The sequence below is a fragment of the Muntiacus reevesi genome, chromosome 12, assembly GCF_963930625.1.
Source record: "Muntiacus reevesi chromosome 12, mMunRee1.1, whole genome shotgun sequence".
NCBI lineage: Eukaryota > Metazoa > Chordata > Mammalia > Artiodactyla > Cervidae > Muntiacus > Muntiacus reevesi.
In genome coordinates, this window is record NC_089260.1 from 30913492 (window position 1) to 30935370 (window position 21879).

The 21879-nt window shown below is 36.4% G+C and overlaps 1 protein-coding gene across 11 annotated transcripts in view; it reads right to left on the bottom strand.

Moving 5' to 3' along the window:
• Positions 1–938: 938 nt before the first annotated feature.
• The window catches only part of TRPS1 (transcriptional repressor GATA binding 1), a 272551-nt gene continuing 251610 nt past the window's right edge, over positions 939–21879 (bottom strand). For all 11 annotated transcript variants that reach the window (XM_065902726.1, XM_065902729.1, XM_065902727.1 and 8 more), the window contains 2 exons: positions 11662–11784; positions 939–7480 (listed from right to left, as the gene is read on the bottom strand). In XM_065902726.1, the coding sequence (XP_065758798.1) occupies positions 6419–7480; positions 11662–11784 (1185 nt within the window). In that variant the 3' untranslated portion in view covers positions 939–6418. The remainder of the gene's footprint in view (positions 7481–11661; positions 11785–21879) is intronic.

Consider the following 21879-nt stretch of genomic DNA (forward strand, 5'->3'; position numbering starts at 1 on the left):
AGTTCTCCCCAGAGAAGCATCAAATTCTATATAAGGAAAAGAAATCACATTAAGTGTTTTTACTACACTTATCTACAGAATGTTGCCTCCAGCTGTGAAACAAGTTTATTACCATTATGATCAGAGCCTCAAAGCCTTTATTCTGCTGTTTTCAAAACAGGGGAGAAGAGAGAGAGCTAGAAAAAAAAAATAAAGGATTTGTTAATTTGGATTCACAAAAAAATGAGACGTGAAGATTTGTGCTAGGAGGGTAGACAGTAATTAACTTGAAATTTTCAAAACAGATCTTCTGAAGCAAGGAGTTCTTTATATATTTCACGTCTTGTCCTCTTTGCTTTTTTCCTTCTGGTCATAAACATTTGGGTGAGTCTTCTTTGCCTACCTGGCTTTCTTCTGCCTCTTGCCTCTTTCAAAATCCACCTTCAGGAAATCTCTCTGATTAATTTCATCTTAAGCCAACACATAAGGCATATAATACATTAATATAAATTTCACGAGATGATTTATCAGGATCTTTATATCATATTCATGGGTATACTAAATTGTATTCAAAGTTAAGACTTCAAAAGCAGGATTTTTTACATATTATAACATTATCATTATCCAGTACTCAACACTCAATACGTGATACTCAATAAATGTTTTTGAAATAAACATGATTTTTATTGTTAATCTTCCTAAAGAAACTTGTATAATTTTTTTACACAAAATCTATCAATAAGAGATTGATAGGTTAAAAGGGGGAAAAAAAAGCAAAGCAGAACAAAACAAGTTGAGAGAATCCAGGTTTTTTCAATCTTATTCATATTTTTTAAAATGGTGACTTGAATTCACCATCTCAATTCATCAGAGCCTTGTCTATACGTTACAACAGTCTGAATTTCCTATTGCTACATGGATGAAAGTGAATCCATATAAACCATACCAACACCATCATGTATAACTGGTGGTAAAACTTTATTATTCAAGTTTAGATGTAACAGACATCTTTGCTGCCTGAAGATTGTTTGCATAAGAAATACACCAAGAACATGTTTGTGAGTAGAAATGAACATGCACTATGAAAACAAAATTAAATAAAACAAAAAAAATTCCATGTGTTGTAAGAACAGAACTATTATAGCCAACATTCTAATATTCAAATCAGGACTACAAATTGAATTTTTTCTTAGCAACATGAAATCATTCCGTATGAAAGACATTTTCTGCTGGTGAATATTGCTATAAGTGAATTTTACATTGGCATTATTGAGATGCTTCCCAACCCCATCCCACCCCCACCCCCCCAATTATTCACGTTGTCACCTTAAAGAATTTGGCATTTCTTATTGTGATATTTGCCTTGTTGGTAGCCATTAAGAAACTATAGTTTTATCAGCCTTGTAACAGTTTTGCCTCTTCATAGTCAACACAATAGGCTGCCTGATTATGATATTTACAGCTCATCTTTAAAAAATGACCCCAACCTTTCCTGGCCCTTGGGAACTGAGAGTTTAAATAAGCTCCTTGGCCATATAATAATACTCGGCACTCTCATGGTGCCTTTCAATCAAGGATCTCAAAGTGCTTTACAAACAAGTACTACATTACCATTATTATTATTATTATTAATATTATTATTATTAATATATTTTTTCCATTTTACAGGTGAGGAACCTGAGGCACAAAAAGAAAAAAGTGATTTGCTGCAGGTCATATAATGAACAAAAATCCAGGCGTAAAAATCAGGATCCAGTTTTGGGACTCATGGGTCTTGAAGGACCATTTTCTCTGATGAAGGATGGAGTGAAGTTTTTAGCTCTACTTTTTTCCCTTCAAGAGAACAACACGTTAGGATACATTATCCAGTTTCCATGTGTGGACCAATTTGAATTTCACATTTTCTTTATCCCTGACTTGACACACTTCAACCCTAGCATCTTCCGGAGGTCCTAATTACTGCAGATAACGGTGGATGCTTTCTAAACCACTGACGGTTAGCAGGAACACGTGTGTCCAACGGCGGTGAAATGCTAATGGAAAACCCACAGGAAGTGCTCTGCAATGAAGCCATGGCTTCTGCCCTTGGCCAAGTCTTTCTTTGGGAAAATAACACAGCCCTTCAAAGTCCTGGTACATGTCTCTCTATCCTCTTCTCATTTATAGTGGCCTGCTGATAGAATTCCACTTAGTACCTACCTTTGGTTAGCATCTTTAGTCTCATATTGGATTTGATTTCATTCTTCCATTTTCTCCTGTGATCTAGGACAGTCAGCAAGCTTTCACTTACTTGATCACAAAAGATGCCTTGCTTTTTTTTTTTTTTTGCCATGGTTCTCAACCCAAAGACAGAAAGCTGTGAGCTCAAAGTAAACTTTAAGCAAAAAGCTGGGATACAGCTCAGAAGCTGACCGTCAGCTTCTTTACCACCACGGGATGTTTGATCTTCCCCCTCTAGAATTAGGTTCATGTTCACGAACTAAACAGGCAGGCAGTTCAGAGGTCTTAAGACAGGTCACCTTTGATGTTTCGCAGCCACACAGCAGGAGGCTAATCATTACTTTAGTAGCAGTATTGATACTCTTCAATTAATTAAGAAAAATGTATACCCTCAGGCATTTAAAAACATATACATTTAATATTTTTGGAGCTGTATTTGCATTGGATCATCATAGATTATGTGCACATGTGCAATCATAAACATAATGTGCTACCACAGGCTTCAACAAAGAGCTGTTAAAGATAATCACTTTTTCTCTTCTTCTCATTAATATTACCTTAGAAAAAAAAAAATCCCCATGCTTGTTTTCTAAAACCTACCTTTACTAAAAGAGAACAGTTTAGAAGAAAACATCATTATCTTAAAAGTGGATTTTTTAAAAAGAACATCTCAATATGTCATGTAGAAAGAATGGGAACACTCTTTTCCTTTGAACTACAGAGTTAACACATTAACCACGAGAGCTCCATCCTTTTTCATGTACTCAGTGTAGCGTCTCTCAATCCACAATCTTCTGAGGTGGGCTGGTTCTTTAAGATTCTTCTATCCCAAACAACAATATGAATATATGGGTGAGAGATGAAGAGAGAAAGAGTGAGAAAAAGGAGAATGAGAATGCATGAGCTGGTCCTGGCTTAAAGTTTGATCCAAAGCCCAATTCAGAATCTGGACAAATACTTTAAAAAGACATATGTTTTTAAAATGACATACAATTTTACCTAGCGTATAGTTTTTTATCATAGGGAAAGCCTTTTCCAAGAAGGGAAATTCCTAAGTCATCTTGAGAATCCTTAAAAAAAAGGTTTTAGGTATCTAAATAGCTCATTTAAAATCACAATTTAAGGCAAAATAGTTCAGAAATCCTAAACCCAAATAAAAATAAAGATACCAATCAATCAATTTTGTAAAAATGTATTTTGAGAGTTAGGACAAAGGCTTTCAAAAGTCAAAAAAAAGGGGGGTATTTTAGTGTTTTGATAAATTTTCATTGTTTTTCATAGCCCAACCTCTTCTCCATCAAAATATGAAAAAGAAATAAATGAAAATAAAATAATCAATAATAAAAAGAATACAGAATAAGATCTATTGACAATGCTATCTAAGAATATTCTACCTACAGTAGACTGACCATAAATATTCCAAGAATAGTGATATGTATTTCCAATGCTAACCATTACTACTTGTGTGTTTGAGGAAAAAAAAAATGATGAAATAAAGAGACATATATGCCAAGAAAGACCAACATACTTGTGTCTGATACACTGGAGAAACTGCTTAAATAGTAGTTTTGCCCAAAAAGCCATACCTATACTATTGCCCAAGTAACCAAACTTGGAGCATTTCCTAATTTGAGCAGTTCACACATCATGGTGCTTGAGGACCGCCACAGTGCACTTTGTTTCTAGTCCTTTCACTAAGAAAATTAAATACTGTTTTGTTGTTTGGGAAATCTCCTCTTTAGATCTTTAATTGCCACCTCTCCAATCTGCCTGTACATTTTGAGATGCATTCATCAAAATTCCTAAGGAAGATAAATGACATCACATAATTTGAATGTCAAAGCCCCTCATTTCACCTCTTTATCTCAGTTCATGTGAATTATATTAGAGCTACTTGACAGGTGAGATCAGAAAACAACCCTTTAAAAATGAAACTGAAGCAAAAGGCTTAGTCCTGATTTCTTTCTCTCTTTCTCTCTTTTTTTTTACGTGAAAACAAAAATGCAAGAATGGAAATGACAACACAGCATCAGAAAGACAGTTTGAACTTCATTCACTACAACAGTCACAAACTGGTTGAACTCTACCTGCCATCCAACTTGAAGAAACGAAGACCTGGCACTGGGAAAAAGAAACAAAACCCAAACAAAACAATACAAAGCAACTGCGAATTAATGTAAAAATGGAGTGCAAATGCGACTACAGAATGCAATAAAAACATCAGTGCTGCAGATTCCAGCAGCACTTATCAAAATAATTTCTGAAATGTTTCATCTGAAACATAGACAAAGCAATAAAAAGAGGATATATGTTTATCATTTTAAGCATAACAATGTGAGTTAAGAGCTTAAAAATTAAAAAAAAAAAAAGTACTTGGAATGAATAGTGCTACCCTTTTTTCCTAAGTAGGCATAAAAATATTTTCATTTCCTTCTTGTTTTCCATACCATTATATCAAGAACTTTCATTTGTTTCATGTTACCGTTTACAATTTTAATGCACACACACACACACACACAAAAGATATCTACCGCAATAGAAATAGTTGCTTCATTACCTTGTTTGCTACATTTGCAAATGTAAACAGCTAGGCAGAGTCAGAACTGACTCTAATGCATGATGGAATATCTTTGTTGCATACGTACACTGTAGAAAATAATTATTCAATATGTCAGGCACCATTATTTGAAATGTAATACATTAATATTTACTAGAAAAATAAGGTTTTTTTTTTTTCCTATTTGTTCTCCCAACTTCTTTAATGAAATAAGTTAATCTGACAGTGCAATCCAGTAGCTTGTAATATCTTCTACGTCTCCGTGGCAAAAAATAAACTACTGGTTGGGACAATATAATGCAAATTATTAAAGTCAGTCCTTGTACATACATCCGTGTAGCAAGCATTGAGGCTCGACTAACAGCACCTTTAACCAATTATTTAATGTTCAGTTATTTAGCCCTATTTCCCTGAGCAGTTATGCTGAGGCTTTCCCTTCATGGATAGTTTTACAAAGCCTTAAGTATTAAAAGTACTATGAAGAACATACTTCTAAGAATCCTATTTAATGCTACTTAAACTAAACCTGTATAAATCTAATGGAGGAATTGATTGGTACATATACCAACTGTCAGCCTGTGGTAACGTAACCTTAGACGCTGCCTGACCACAAAGTTTGGAAATTATACTTAAACCAAAAGAAAATAAATAAATACAGCAGGTTACCTTGTGGAGAAATATCATGTGTTCCACATCAATGAATGCCATGGTCTGAACTTTTGTATCCATCTAGTCTTTTGAACTGAGGGGAATCCCTTTAGTTAGAACATGCCAAATGAGATTAGTGACCCAAAGGAAGCTTAGAAAACAAACCCAAACTGGTTCAGCACGTACAAGAAAGAATGATCTGGCTAAAATAAAGTTACTACGTAGCACTGAGGACATTGTTTTTTAAAAATGCATATGTATTTGGACAAAATGAACCTAAATCGCAAACAAGAGGACTAGTTTTGAAAGGAGTATGCGAACATCTAAAGGACAAAAACATCAGAGAGGGTGTGCATGTGTATGTACAGGCAGGGCTGGCCAAAACCATCGTGCCACATCTGTCACTCTTCCCACTGCTCTCTCCCCAAGCCTAACCACAGCTCGCATTTCTAAGTCTAAATTTGAAACGTGATCTATGAGAGGATTCTCATCTAAGAGGGCGCCATTTTCCTTTCACTGCCCTGGAGATTAAATTTCTCCTCATCTGCCTAGGATTTCATGATACTTGGAAACTGAGGCAATAATTTATGGGTTTTTGAACAAATGGGCCAAAGGCCAGCCCAATACTGCTTTAGGATCATAATATGTAAACCCTTCCAAATTCTAAACAGCTTTGATCTCTTTCTATACAAATATCATAATTATAGTCTGGTGATACTTCTTATGGATAGTTTCCACAGTACCCATTCACCAAGATGGTTTTGACTTACTAGGTTCTAAAGAAGGACGATTAACCATCTTCCTTTCTTTTTTTTCTCACTGAACATTTGTCTCACTTTTTAATCTTGGTAACCTACTCATCAAAAGAAAGAATAATAAAAGAAGGGAATTTCATGTTGGATAAGGCAGGCTCTATGAAGTATTTTTTTTAATAGGTCTTCATAAGACATTACAAGCTATTGAATTCCCATCAAGAAAACCTATTTCTATTTAATTGTGCTAAGTGCTAAGGTTTTACTCTTTAGGTTTTCCATTTTTTTCCACTTGTGCATTGTTCCTATGCAGGCCCCTCTGGATGTGAGTTGTGAAGTCATATTTGTCCGTGCAAAGATGCTGGCATATGCTGCACTGGAAAGGTCCACTGTCACCATGGCAACTCATATGCAAAGCATACATCACTTCATCCAGAAAAACAATGCCACAGTGCACACATTTTGTTGAAAGTTCATCTTGAGTACTTCTATCAACTTTCTCTGTTTTTACTACATTCAAGGGACCTTCATTTTTTACATTTGACGGTGCCTTCGTTTTCTCCTTGGAGGCACCATTCGCAGTTGGCCCAGGTCTGGAATGCTTGATCGCCAAATCTAGAGGAATGTCATTGTCTGATCCAACAGCTGAAAAATGAGGAGGCAGATTGAAGGTGGGATAAGGCACATAGTTTTGGCAAGGATTTGGTAGGCCAGGCACATGACTCAAGTAGTGCGGATTCCCAGGAACGGAGAGCTTATATTTACTCCAGAACCGCAGCCAATCAGCTTCACTCTGGAAGTCATTATGTACAAAGGGAAGTCCGAAAAGGGGATACTGGTACTTTTCAATAGGACTGCCTGGTGGTGAATAATTTGGGTGCTTCGCGGGTCTCATGTACTTTTCTATGGGACTGCCTCTCTCAGAACTTCCTTTCCCTTCAGACACGGATGAACTGTTTCCTGGGTCTCCAGTACTTTCCTGAGGACTTTTTATCTGAATGTGCAAAGGTTGCATTCTTTTGTGAATATCCAGAGTTTGGCTGACCAGGACTGGCTGCTGAGCAGAATGGCTTTTAGTCAATGAACCCTGGGCTTCGTATTTACTCAGGCTGGGGAGTGGAATTTCTCTCTGGTGACCTTCAGTTAAGTGATCTTCCGACCGCCTCTCTAAGGGGCTGCCGTTGACCTGCTCCTCACTGCCGGCCCTCTGCTGTTTGTTGAGCTGCTCGGCCTGAAGTGCCTCTGGGTTAAGGCGCTTTCTTGTTCTTCTCCTAATAATCTGCTCACCGTTGTTTTGTTTAATGATGTTTAAAGGCCTGGGAGTCTGCAGGGAACACACACACAATACATAAAAGGAAAACATTAAAAAATACATTAAAATGCATTAACAATTCCTTACAAATATAAACCATGTTCAAGTTCAAAGCAAAGATAGGCTTTATGTTATAGATTTACTAAATCTCCTCCTTTTGCCCTAAGCAGGATCAGAGGACAGAACCAAAGCACACTCTTTTACCCTAATTAAATCATGCCCATCTTTACAGAGAGAACTGAAAAACTTTAATCCACTTGAAAACAGCCTTTCCAAACTCAACAGACTTCGGAATTGCATTATTTTGTGATAAAACGATGTAGAAAGTTAGTCAAAGAAATGTGATTTCTCTGAAAGATTTCTCAACTTTTGAGTCAATGCAGCAAGAAGACGTCAAAAGTAACATAGGAGATCGGCTTTGATGACAACTGTGGAAAAATAATACAAGGCTGTAGACTGAACTATGTCTTCCTCCCCATCCCCCAGATACCCCCTTCCAATTCATAGACTGAATCTCTAACCACGCAGTGTGACTGTATCTGAAGATAAGGTCTTTAGGAGGTAAATAAGGTTAAGTGAGGGCTTTCCTGGTAGCTCAGATAGTAAAGAATCTGCCTGCAATGTTGGAGACCTGGGTTCAGTCCCTGAGTTGGGAAGATTCCCTGGAGAAGGGAATGGCTATCCACTCCAGTATTCTTGGAGAATCCCATGGACAGAGGAGCCTGGTGGAATCTACAGTCCATGGGGTCGTAAAGAGTCGTACACAACTGAGTGATTAACACACAAGATTAAATGAGCACATAGAGTAAAGGCAGCCTTCTGCAAGCCAGGAAGAGAGTTCTCACCAGACCAACCACACTGGCACCCAGATCTCAGACTGCCGGCCTCTAGAACTGTGAAAATAAATTTCTGTTCTTTAAGCCATCCAGTTTACGGTAGTTTGTTATGTCAGGCCCAGATGACTAATACACACATTCTCCTAAATAACTGCAAGTGTGGATATACAATACTAAACATCAGAATATAAAAAATCAAAGGCAAACTGACAGAACTGTAAGGAAACATATCAAGCGAAGTGAAAGTGAAATTGTTAGTTGCTCAGCCATGTCTGAATCTTTCTGATCCCATGGACTGTAGTCTGCCAGGCTCCTCTGTCCATGGGATTCTCCAGGCAAGAATACTGCAGTGGGTAAGCCATTTCCTTCTCTGGAGGATCTTCCCAACCCAGGGATTGAACATGGTTCTCCTGCATTGCAGGCAGATTCTTTTCAATCAGGGCCACCAGGGAAGTCCAACAGTTGCTCAGCTGTGTCTGACTCTTTGTGACTTCACGGACTGTAGCCTGCCAGGCTCCTCTGACCGTGGAATTCTTCAGGATCAAAGCCATATCCAGTGAGAGACTGTCTTTTCTTCTTCTTCTTCTTCTTTTTTTTTTAATAAATCTCCTACTTTCATTTCTTTTCCTCTAATTATATAAGTACTTACTATTAAGCAAGATTTTACCTGTTAACAGGTGAAGCATTTGTTTTCTGTTGAAAATCTAAATTTATTTGTAGGCTTGCTTCAAATATCCTATCTGTCATTCTACTCTGTACTTAAATAGAATGCAGACTTTCACCCAGCTTAAGTATGATATGACTGGTATTTATGTACATGTTCAATAGGTGTTTATATTACATGACTAAAATCCATAGATAAGACTATAATAAAAACTTTACTTGCAGTAGGAGCTTTAACTTTCATTTATAAATTCAAGAGAATATGTTTAATAAGTGAATGCATATTTACAAATTAAAAATTTAAAGAATCTTTAAATGGGCTAAAATCTGATTTTTTCTAAAAGATTACTGAAATCAGGAAATAATCTCTACATAAAATATGAACATGAACAATATGTAATTTGTGAATTATATCTGGAAATGATGTACCTTAATGCAAGAGAGTATCTTTTAAGTGTTAAACAAAATACAAATCCTTTTGGAGTGTTTTTATTGTCACAAAGATATTTTGAAGAAAAAAGGAGAATGCACTTGTTATTGAACATCAAATTACTGGTTTTAGAATGAAAATGTCATGTCCCCTGGATAGTCCATGTTCATTTACTTTGTTCAGAATCTCCGATTTATAAAGATCTCATATTTCAAACATACATATTTAATCTCTATCCTTTTTTTGAATATAAGCATTTAATGCTGAAAATATTCCTCTAAGCTCTGCTTTAGGTCATTTCACAAATTTTGATATATTTTAAAACTTGTATTTAATTATAATATTTAAACAATTCAATATTTTAACACATAGTATATTTTAAAACAGCTACATGATAACATGGTAAGATAAACATGCTATTTTATATTTTGATTAAGATGAGACTATTAAAACTCACTGAACACTATATATTAGATATGTGCATTGCATTGTACATAAAGGTTATATTTATAAAAAATGTAAATATATGGAGTAGATGGGAAAATGCAAGGGAATGAAGAGTTTTATTCTGTAGAATAAAGAGTGGAAGAAATATAGTGTCTGTTTTAGAATCCTAAAGAAGACCAATATTTAAGTGACAGGTAAAGGAATTACAGCCCATAAAAGAGACAGCAGAGGATTATTATTCACAAATGTATAGGACTAAGAGCATGTAGGGCCATGGAATTCATGGAGTAGAAGTATAGGAAATTTGTGATTTAAAAAAAAGTTCAAAATCAAAAATATCTCTGGAGAGATGAATATTAAAATAATTGTTAAAATTGTTTTCATTTATATTGCAGTTGTTAAATTACCATAACCTGGAAGAGCAGTAGTTTAATTAATATTTGGCCTTTGATTGTACAGCATTTAATTAAAATCATTAATGTCAGTACTCATTAAATGGAAGCTTATTGCTTGCTTAAATGGTGAAGGCTTAAAAAAAGTAAGGTGATGGTGGTAGGTGGAGATTCCTTCTACTAGCTACATGCTAATAACTAAGGTTTTTACAGTTTACTACCAATTAGTCTTGTTGGCAGTATGCATTTTTTAAAAGAGTGCTTCCAGTGGTCCATTTAGGAGGACATTTTGTCTAAAACTGTATTCCCCATAGCTGCATTCTATTCACTGGCTGGTGCTAAGAGCTGTGGTAAAATGCTAAACAAAATGCAAAAGGCAGAAGGAAACAGATTTTTGCTTACTAGATGTGGCACTCCTATTTTTAAAGGCAGCGTTGGTCAGCAAATAAACTCTTTTTTTTAAGATTTTTTTTTTTTTTTTTGGATGTGGACCATTTTTAAAGACTTTATTGAATTTGTTACAATATTGTTTCTGTTTTATGTTTTGGTTTTTTGGCTGCTGAAAGGTAGTGGGATCTTAGTTTCCTGACCAGGGAATGAACCTGCACCCCTGGCATTGGAAGGCAAAGTCTTAACCACTGGCCCACCAGGGAAGTCCCTAAACTTTCTAAACCAAAAAGGAAAAAAAAAAAAAAAAATCAAAAAAATCCTTTAGGAAGTCAAATGCATATAAAGATGGGAGATTTGTAGGTTTAAATATTATAAGATTCTACATAAAATTTGGTTAGAAATAACTGACGTAGCTCAGAGAGTCATAGCATCTAGCCAGCCAGAGGTCTTAAAACACAGAGCATTTCTGCACCTTTGTTCTGCTGTGTGCTCCTTAAGCCCTCAGACACCACGGGAAGCCCTGGAGAGAGTCACCCGGCATCTTGGTCCCAGTAAGAACCACTCTTCTGAACTTGTCCTACTTCCAGCCTAGATGACACTTGCAAATTCCAAAAGTAGACTGTAAAAGAAGCATTTTTTCCCTTGCCCTATATTTTATACTGAACAATGAAGAGTCTTCTTGCCTTTTTTTTCTTTTAATTTATGTACTTTTGAACTTTAAAAGTTTCTCCTTTCTACCTAAATTAATGTCACTGAATTCTGATACCCACTCATTCACATATCGGTTATGTGAAGTTCCCAGAAATCAATCATTTTCCTCTTTTATATCAAAAGAAACATAATGCATTAGTAATGATCTCACATGAATCTCCCCATAACATCTAAGGCCGGTCCACCATAAATCACAAGTGCGCTCAAAGCAACTGGATTAAACTCTGCAGGGGCAGGCACCGCAAGCCAGGGAATGGTACTTATCACACCACAGACCAGGCTGTTTTATAAAGCTTTTCCTGAAACAGTCTAACAAGTTCTTACCGAGTGAAGCTTCTGGTAGAGACCACACGCATTGCATACATATCCGCCATTTGCATTCTTTCGCCAGAGAGAGGTCTTTGTGGTCAAGCAATTGGCACAAAAAACACCCGAGCCTCTGCGCCTCTGAAATGGGGAAAAAAAAAAAATACAAGGTCAGAGGTGAGTCACATGATCAGTGGAGTTGGACCAAATCAACTCAGGAGTTTTGTCTTTAGACTAGCAACAATGACAGTATAAAACCACACTGCCCATAATGAGGTCAGGTTCAATTGTGTTTAATAGGCACCACTGATTTTCATTATAATTAACCCTACAGTGATGGATGAGGTGTGTGCAACACCAAAGGCTTTTCACAGAAACAGCTTTAACTTTTTGAACTTTGGGTTTTGTGCCTTTAATGATGGCTCCTAAATGCTGAACCCTAAAATATACCTTTTAAAAGTGTCAAAAGTCAAAAGACAGAGCATGGCGATATGTTTAATATATTTTGGACAAAGAGGAGCCCAGGCTACCTGAGCTTCAAAATAGAGTCAAACTTGGAATAAGTGCAGCACGTAAACCAGTTACAATTAAACCTGATGCATGTCTTTCTGGATGTCATTCATGTAACATAAGTATTAAGACACTAATAAGACACTTACTTCTAATTTTTCATTTGCAACTGTAAAATTTGAAAGAGAATACCCTCTATCTCCCAAATCTGAGAGGAACAGAAGAAACTCTTGCCAACTAGAAGCACAGTATTACTAATGAGAGTCCTTATGAGGGGCGTGCTTAAGCCAGACAACATAGTCCCATCAATGGCTATTTATTTATTTTATTTGACTCAGACTTGGAAATCACAAGCGTTTTCTGAACACAAATGGATTTTAGTGGACTGAATTCTCTAATCACCAGATTAAAAATAACCCAAGAATATTTAAAAGTAGATCGTTAGCATTGCTTGTCCCATTCTTGCTATCAAGTAATGATTCCATTAAACTTCTCATTGAAACAAAAGTCAGGCTGTGTTCATAGGCACAAATACTAACAGGCAGGAAATGGAACTCTGGCTGAAGAAGAAGAAGGAAAAAAAAAAAAAAAGACAGCCTGAATTGCAACTCTGCTCTCTTTTCTCTAGGAAGCAAAGCCTTTAATGATAAAATATGCATGTTAGATAAGGAGTGGAAAAAGTCTTGCTGGAACCCAATTTTGTGATAAATTTAAAATTACAAACACTATAAGTCAAAATTTCAGGGATTCATAAAATTTAGGCAATTTATTTAACTCGAGTCCATACTGTAGACGAGGGGTATCCCTGCCAAGAAAATACAATGGTTATAATTGTACTCTGATACATTTCAAATGGAAAGCTTTCTGCAGACATAATTTTGGCTTCAAGACTGGAACACTTTCTTGGCATTGAAAGGGCATTTGATTCATCGGGTGTTTCACAATGTATCACTAAAAAGACCTGGTGAGCAGCCAGTTCCCTATAGGGTAATTTTTCCATCCAGATGCAAGTGCTATCAGAGGCCCTCGTCAGCTAAACTAATTATGATCTTGCAATTGCTGATGCCTGCTCACTCTAACATTCGACATCCTCCATTAATCATCAATACAAGGAAAATGAATGAAACGTAAAGAAATGAGGACTGGTAAGTTGCATAGCTATAAAAATCTGAAATGAGAGCAATAATTTAACAAGATTGGGGGAATGTTTTTAGTGAGCACAAAGTCAGGCTAACAATTGCCCTTTTCAACCAAGAACACAATTTCATTAGTGTAGCAGGTTGTGCTACTTCAGGTGATGTAATAAAAGCTAGATTTTTCACAAAGATAATCTCTGGCTCCCCTTTTCTCCTTACTCCCCCAACCCCCCAAATCAGGACCAGGAGTGTATAATAAATTTCTCAGTCTCAGAGCAAAACGCTGGATACTGGTCCTCAAAGTCCCAATAGGGACCTACTGCAAAAGGACAAACTGCTATTTCCCTCAAATCAGTGAACTATTAGAGCTTGTGTTTATCAAACACTCTGGGGCCCCCTTTATTCGAGGTAAGCTGGGGAGCCTAGTTAGGTTATAATTGTGAAACTTCCCTGGGGCCATGCTGTCTTTTCCCCGAGATCTAAATAACACGTTTGGCAAATAAACACCAATTTGATCCACATAAAGGCAATGTAAATGTCCATTTGGAAACTAACCCACATATATGGCTGCAGCTCAAACCTGAATGTATAACCATTCGCTGCAGCCTGCTTTTCTTTCCTTACATCCTGGCTGCTTGACGCGGCATGCCAAAGTGGGTGTAATCCTGGTTTCAGAGAACGCTTCAACCTTGCACAATTTTGCACTTAATTCTCTTGCAAAGAAAATGCCCTTCATTAGTTCGAGGGAAAATCCTGAAATTACAGTGCTGGTTTACACAGGCACATCTTGCTTTAAGCAGCATTTAGGCTCCAATAGAGGCTGGTATATTTTAGGTAAACCATATCTTATTTTAAATACATCAAGAGTAATTTGGATTCACTTATTTGGAGTCAGTATGGCATGGGGGTTAATAGATTTATGAGACAGACAGCTTGCATTCAAAACATGCCTCTGTCTTGAGTTGCTGAGTACAACTTTGAGTGAATTACTTAACCTAGCAGTACTTAAATGACCCCCTCTTTAAAGTGTGAGCTGCTCTGAGTATTAATGTGGACAAATGGACATATAATTAAAACAATGTCAGGGATGTAGTAAGCTCTCAAGTTACTGATCCATCATCGATCCATTAAGGATTAAGCTGTATTTCTTTTGTTAAGAGAAAAATACTTGGTTTCGTTCTTATCACCTTAATCTACTTATTTTACATTTTAGATATGCTTAAAGCATACGGTTGAGTATTAGAACATGCATTTCATTTGTGTCATTCTTATCAAATATGAGAATGGAAAGTTGAGTCAGAGTGAAATATCTAGGTGTTCACACCTAGAATTCAATAGGAGCCGTACTTGTGTGGGGGCGGAGAGTAGGAGGTAGGCGAGAAATATTTCATACATTTAGTTACCTCCCATCTAACAAATGTATCACTTTGGTAAGCACTGTAGAACCCTGTGTTTGATGCACTTGGAAATTTCGGAAGCAGCAGAGTAAGTGGGAAAAGTGGGCAGTGTCCTTTGCTGTGTGACTACAGAACTGTGGACATGACGCATCTCTCTAAACCACATCACAGATGACAGCCTGAGCCCAGCGAAAGCCACACCGTGCAGAATGTCACCTAGTTGGACCGAGTATGGCATTTTTTTCCACGTCACCAACATCCTTAACCCAATCAAGTGCTGCGAAAAAGTCTGTTGCCAAAGGAAGCAAAATAGAAGTCTCCCTTGCCTCACTTTTTAAAAATAAGCTTGTTAAAGAGAAAGAAAGGCATTAAAGACCTTATTTCATTCAGTTTATCAGGCACAGCAGAGTTTTAAAACAGTTTGCCATTCTCCTTTATACTGTGTTAAAGACAGAAATCATGTCCCCTAACATGATTTCAAATAGTCTAAGTAATATCAAATAGATCAGTAAGATCAAATAGTCTAAGTAATAAGTACCTAGGACAGGGATGTCTGTCTTGAGTGGCTAAATATTAATAAAGTTTAAAATTATCTCTCTTGCTATAATTTTTATCACTAGTCATTACTCCTGTTTTTGAAAATAAAGTTTTAAAAAAATATTCCCTAGAAATGTCTACCATTTGGATTGACGAATTCATCTTCAGTTGGGCAGAGTTGGTTAATGACGATGGAGACAAGAAAATCAAGAGAGTTAATTTTTCCAATTCTACATTCCAGGCTTTTTTTTTTCTCTTTGAGAAACAGCTGAAGCTAGGTACCTGCTAAGTCCTGAAGATAAAAGGCAGGTAGAATGAAGTTCTACCTCTCTCCTGTATACACATCATTAGAGTCATGCATTGCTGATGGTATATGTGTATGTTTTACATAATAAAATGGTTTCTCCTTTTCCTACAAGCTGCTTTTAAGAGTTAATAATAGGGGATTCCCTGGTGATCCAGTGGTTAGGACTCTGTACTTTCACTGCTGAGGGTGGGGGTTCAATCCCCGGCCATGGAACCAAGATCCTGGAAACTGAGGCCCCGCCTCCCCCCAAAAGGAGTTAATAATAATTTGAACCTCCATGACTCTGTGCAGGAGACAGAATTGAGAGATATGGATAAGGACACTCCTGGGAGAGGAAATGATAGGAATAAGCAGTTAGTGGATAACACGAAGGTGTACCCGAAAGGCCCTTCTTTCAGGCTGAAGGAAAGCTGTCCTCTTACATATCCAAAGCTATGCATGGTCACATCATGCTCTGCCCCTGGCCTTCTTTAAGTGCACCTTCTATTTATATGTGGTTTCAACCGAGTGCAAGAGTGAAGGATGGTCAGCAGAAAACCCAAATCTACATGAAAGTCACCTCAATGGAAAATGTCTAAAGAGGAAATTCTGGAACCAACAAGGAACTGACTGCGTTTAACTTCAAGTTTAAACAGTTTGCCCAAGAACTTTTAGGTCGAATCTGTATGGCCTGTATATTATTTCTGCTGGCTGGCAATTTCCTGTGTGAAAAAGGAAGGGTGGTGATAGGAATAGTTCATTGCAAGGAATTCTGAGGCCAGCCCCCATGATCGGCATCTCCAAGGCTTTTCAATTACTGAGAATTCTTTGGATCACTTCTTTCCTTCCCACGTTTCAAATGTATTATAATCACCATACCAATTTTCACAACAGCAAGTTAGGTGATGAATCTGGACAATCATACATGCCAGGATTTGAAACAGAAAATGACATACCATCTTTTAATAAAAGTACATTTTAAATCCAATATAATTTTTTTTTCTTTTCCCTGCTGGAGAGTGCACCAAGCAGAGTAATGAGTAAATAACTAACAGAAGAAACCTCTAGTCTTTAGGCTCACAGCTAACTACTGTAAGGCATCATGATCACTATATTTTTCTCAAAGTTTCTGATTCAAATTTTTGCTTTTAGGGGGCTTAAATTCTCAGTCAATTACAGATCCCTCTGTGTTAAGCACTGACACATATTTTGGTAAACCCAGATGAATCTTCAGAAAAGAACAAGAATGGGAACAAAAGTTTTAAATTGGTTCAGCTATTTTTATAGCTTATCTTACTATTTGAAGATCAGCCAAAAGCAAACATTTTTAAGGCTTTCAAATTTCATTAACAGAACTTATTTCATTTGATCAATAAAAAGTAAATTTGATTGAATTATTCATTCAAGTGGTTTAACATTTAAAGACATGGATATTCATCTCCAAGATATTAAAAGTCCCCATTGGAGAAGTTTATCTGTGCAGAAATGATCCTTTATAATAGTTTTCTATGAATAAAAACCATACTGAAACCATGTAATTACATAACAAGCCTTGATAGGCAGAATATTTACTCACATTTTTTATGGTTTTATATCTTGGCCATTTTAAATCAAATCAACTTGAAATTTGATATATGTGCTGTTAGTCTGGATGCACCTCAAATATTTTTAACTCTTTAAACAACTCTATGTTTATTTGATTATATCAAGAATCCTTTGAGAACTTCATTTTAGGGAAATGTACAGAGGGCTATGATAGAATCTTCTGGTACAACTTTGAAGTAATAAAACTTCAGTGGTAAATGTAATTGAATTCAGTTTTGGGACTAATTATTAAATGTCCACCATGTGCCTGGCACTGTGCTAGAAACTGGAGTTACAGTGAAGTATATGGCAGACGTGGTCTGTAATCTCTCTGTTCACAGTAGAATCTGCTAAAAACATAGGATATATACAGCTAACATGAGACTGTTGATGAATAGTGACAGTTTAATTCATGTAAATTATATGAAAACATTTCTGAAGAAACCGAAGCATCTCCCACAAATACATCTCACTTAAAGGCTGAAAGTTATCTAATAATCAGAGGGCTTACTCTCGGTGTTTCTTTATAAAACTGGATAATAGTCTAGTCGTTTCAGAAACAAGAACCTTGCTTATTGTCCCATCAGTAATAATGTCCTATCAACCACCAAAAGAGCTGATACACACTAAATAATGAGTTCATGACTGTCATTATAAAATTGAAGTTCAATAAACTATTGAATAAATGATAAATAATATTTTAGCCATTATCACTCTTATTCACCACCAAGAGACATAGAAGGTCACTCTTTCCCACTTACCCCCATTAAGGAATTAACTGACTATGACTATCCACCAGCAGAGCCTACAGAATATAAAGAACGCTACACCTAACATCACTTAAAACAGACAGTGGCTTGCAATGAACACCTAAATAAATTCACAGCCAGAATTTTATCAGAAGCACAGGCTGGCCAGTATTTTAGCAAGAACAGGGAGAGAGCTTTGCCAACAGAAAGCAATAGATATCAATACCTTGGCTGACTTTTGCTCCAAATAAAATTGCAAAGAATCAGTTGAAATGGGCTGTATAGCAAGTCTCTGCCTGCTTTAAAACAGCCCTCTATGCCCTCAGATTTCTTGCCAGAAAACTGAACAGACTCTACAAGGTTCAGCCAAGCATCCATCTTATAATCACCTATCTCAGAGTTTGGAAACAAAACCTGTTTACCCTGCTTATTAAATTCACTTCCTCAACACATCAGCAATGCTAATGGAGACCAATGTAAACTAAACTGACATCTTTGGCTAGAAGCAATGGAACAACTTCTGTTCCAGGACATGAGGCAATTCATATTCTAGCAATCATACATTGTACCCAGGTATGAATGTGCCCAAGCCTTTTCCACTGACACGTCACCACGTTGGAGTTGCCCAGTATATCAGGACATGTTAAAACACATTAGCTCCATTTCTTCTGAGATGCAATTGGTGACTCGTGGAGCGGGATTGCAGAAAGTAAGAGTTCCCCGGGGAGATCCCACATTTTAAATTATTCGTATGGATTCTTCAAATCTTCTGATTTTAGAAACTTATCATACAGATAATATAATCTACTACATAGAAGTGAAGGACCCCCATCTCCATACTTAACTTACTCCATATTTGGAAAATGAGCAAAGCAAACATGTGATGTCATAAACAAATTATTTAACAGACTAGGACTAGAAAAGCCCAGATCTTTGGAGTTCTAACCCATGCTGTTTCTGTAACAATGTCCTGCCTTTACAGCAATATGTATTTGGACAGCTGAAAATATAGTTGAAGATTTATATCTACACTGTCTTTTTTCATTCCATGTGAAAGTCACCATTGTCAAAAGAACTGTTCAAGCCTCTTATTGCTTCTATATCTGCCACCACAGATCCATTTTCACCTCTCCTTCAGTGACAACAATGGTCAATAGTATTTCAACAGGGACTTTCTTCGATGCCAGTGTCAAAATCTGACACTGAAAAAGGAAAAAATGGGGGGCGTTTTGGAGGCACAGTTAAACAACTCTAGTACTTCTTAAGTAAATTTCAGCATGAGAATATGAGACTCAATTCTGTTTTAATAAAGTTATTGCAAATTTTATTTAAACAATATATTTGGCAAACATTTATTGTGGGAATTCTTCACAGTATAGAAAATAAGCACCTTGGTGATAGGGACTTTTCTAGAAAAAACCTAAAGTTCAAAAGGTTCAGCTTCAAAGCACTTAATTTAAGAAACAAACAGAGGTATTTTATGTATTCCCTAAGTAGGACTGGTTTTATGATAGATAATGATGATGACGTGGTCATTTTGAAAGAAAAGGAAAATAATAGATAATAATCAGTAATTCTTTTCATATTAGCTAACAGATAATAACTGGTCAATGAAGTGTTACCATCCTCAAGGCATTTACATCTATATCAATGGTTTCTAACATTCTTGGGAGTCATAAACTCTTTCGATAAAATTTATAACACTCTCCCCAGATAATAAAAAAGATATGTAAAATATTTTGCAAATAACTTCAGGCTGTTCAAAAGAATGTCCTTCAGAAAATGCATCCAAAGATTTCACATGGATCTGAGTACCCAATGGATTCTAAGGTTAAGAACTCCTGACATACAATTATATCAGTTTGGATTGAAAATGAATTACTAGGGATTATTATTCTCTCATTTTACTGATGAGGTAAAAGACTGTGAATGATTCTTTGAATTAACTAGTGTCAAAAATACATCCCAGTCTCTTAAGTCCAGGCAAAAACACAAGACTTTTTCTAAAAATCATTTTTGGCACTTGCTTGGTGGTCTGGTGGTTAGGAATCTGCCTGCCCATGCAGAAGGACCCTGGTTCAATCCCTGGTCTAGGAGGATTCCACAGGCTGCAGGGCAACTAAGCCCCTCGACCACAACTACCGCAGCAAGAGAAGCCACCACAATAAGAAACCTGTGCACCACAACTAGAGAAAGCCACACAGGAACAAAGACTGAGTGCAGCCATAAATAAATACCATTTTTGCATCAGCTATCTGGTAGACTCACTTGACTACTTCTTGTCCCTTTCTGAATAATCACCATCACACATCTAATATTTACCAAGTATTTATTTTGTGTAGAATGATACACTACAGACTTAGTTTCTTTACCTGACATCTTCTAAACAAACCTAAGACACAGGAATTATTATTACCATTATTATTATCATTATTGTTATTTTATCCACTTTACAGGTGAGAAAACTAAGCCTTAGAAGCATTTTTCGTATACTAAATAGTAAGATCTCTCACTTCAGAGCCACAGTTCTTAACCATGTTTCAGGTCCTATTACTAAAGAAGTGATTGGGGAATTTTTAGCAAAAATATTTCACCATAGCTTAGCTTTGAAAAATCCTTATCTCTTCAAACCACCCTATAACAGCTGATTAAATTATGCAAGTTTTGAGGTACCAGAAAGAAATGACTCATTCTTGATCAGATATGGCAACGATCTGTGTTGAGGTTGAAAGATACAGTCGAAGCCAGAGGAATGCAGCATTTGGGGGATGAAGGGGTGGTGTGGGGAAGGCAGATGGGTGCAGTGCATGAGTTTTGATACTGTTGTCTCAAAAAATAAAAATACAAAATATATGTGAACAAAGCCTCTGTTGAAAAGCAAAAATGAGTGCACTGACTTAGTGCCTAGAAATGCCACCATGGAAAGGCAGTTGTGAACCAGGAACTCATTTGTATTCGCCATGGCTAGAGATGGGGCAGGAAACGCGGTACTGGGATTTGAGAAGTGCTGCACACACACATGTTCAGGTAACAGTATACTAGACTTACTTTATATATTGGCATGTTCCTCGGCAGAGGCCTTTTGCAATGTGTGGAATCCTCATTATTCAAGATAAAATACTGCCAATTCTGAAAAATGAGGTCATTTTACCAAATTCCTCAGATTTGAATAATATGAAAGTATTTTTAATTATTTTTCCTTAAACATTTCCCCCATTACTAGATATAAAAGTACATGTTCTTCAGTGATCTGTGCAGTTGACTCTGATACTTTTCATGTGTGATACAGTTTCCATTTCACTATATATATAAGATCAAAGCCTAAAATATTCTTAACTCTATATGCATGTTTTACTGGGTATTGAGTTGAGATCAGACATTAAATAGCATACAGTCTGCTCAGCAGAAAGATGGTAATTGCCACTTATTTTCAGTTAACAATAGTAACAAAATGTATAGAAATACAGTTAAATATCCTGAAGTTTGAAACAGTTAAGAACTATGTTAAAAATCTAAAAATGGATCAATAAGAGACCCTGATACCAAATATGCAATTTGAACTAAATAACTAAAAACTTTACTAGACCATATTGTAATACTTCTTACGCCATTTCATTCTCTGTGATTTTTAAATACACGGAGGTGGGGGAGGGGGTGGACCTAAGGGAAATAAACCTAAACTTCATTTAACTTCTGAATCTATAAGTAATTCTTTAAAAATACTATCTCATTTTTTATTCAATTTTGTATTTCTTCAGGACCCCAGACCAGGTATTTAAATACACTTTTCCAAGATTTAAAATAAGTGTCTAGTACATTTTGCCATTGTTCAAATGAAAGATTTGTCTTTAAATGAGGATGCTGTGACTGTTACAGGTAAAACCCAACTCCGGCAGATAATTTCATTATAGAGGCTCTGGGCAGACAGAGACGTCTAAGCTGATTTTTAAAGTTTTAATGGCATTATTTTAAAAAGACAACTTGGAATTATGCATTTCCTTAACAGTAATGATGTAATTTTGTAATAAGTGAAATCT